Here is an 877-nt window from a genome sequence, read left to right as displayed (position 1 = left end):
TACACTTCATCTTTATTTCTGATTGGTAGCTACTTAACCAAAACCCTGTCCTATTGTTCAAAGCAAACCTTCTGATCCGAAATAAACTGTTCAAAGAGAGTCACTATCACATTTAAGTGGAATATTTGCACAGGTTATTTGAGAGCAGAAGGAGCTGGGAAAAGGCGCGAAAGGATTCCACCAATAAGAGCGTGACGAAGTCTTGCGCGTACTTGGTGTGTATGTTGTGTGGTTACTGACCTAGCGAATCCAAGAAGCGCAACTATGGCGAAGCACCACCCAGACCTTGTCATGTGCCGCAAGCAGCCGGGCGTGGCAATTGGCCGTCTCTGCGAGAAGGACGACGGCAAGTGTGTAATATGCGACTCGTATGTGCGCCCGTGCACGCTGGTTCGCATCTGCGACGAGTGCAACTACGGCTCGTACCAAGGCCGCTGCGTCATTTGCGGCGGGCCTGGTATTTCGGACGCTTATTACTGCCGCGAGTGTACACAGCTGGAGAAGGACCGCGATGGCTGCCCCAAGATCGTCAACCTGGGTAGCTCGAAGACGGATCTTTTCTATGAACGGAAGAAGTACGGGTTTAAAAAACGCTGAGCGCGCCGCTCGTCATGGACGGCGACGCTCTGGGCGAGACACGAGCGAGCGTCTGTGGGCAGAGCGGGTAAATAAGTACGAAAAAGATGCCAGAGAATACTCTTCATTTGTGATGGTTGACGGATGCAACTTCTGTACTTCACTTTGGCTGGGGCTGTTCGCTGCTCTTGCGTCTAACTACCGCTTCAGCGAAAAAACAGATACCAAATCGCCGCCACCACGAAAAGGATGACGATACACGGCATCTCGTCGGGTTGGGGGTGCTTTCGTTCTTGTTGCT

General features: G+C 51.7%; 1 protein-coding gene across 1 annotated transcript; it reads left to right on the top strand.

The window, feature by feature from the left end:
• Positions 1-264: 264 nt before the first annotated feature.
• Positions 265-597, top strand: PITG_09401 (pre-mRNA-splicing factor ini1; the record flags this gene model as incomplete). The annotated part of the gene is made up of 1 exon (XM_002903607.1): positions 265-597. The coding sequence occupies one exon, from the start codon at positions 265-267 to the stop codon at positions 595-597; it is 333 nt and encodes a 110-aa protein (XP_002903653.1).
• Between the last annotated feature and the right edge of the window lie 280 nt (positions 598-877).

The sequence above is a fragment of the Phytophthora infestans genome, genomic scaffold, assembly GCF_000142945.1.
Source record: "Phytophthora infestans T30-4 supercont1.14 genomic scaffold, whole genome shotgun sequence".
NCBI classification, from domain to species: Eukaryota; Oomycota; class Peronosporomycetes; order Peronosporales; family Peronosporaceae; genus Phytophthora; species Phytophthora infestans.
This window is presented reverse-complemented; position numbering and strand designations above follow the sequence as displayed.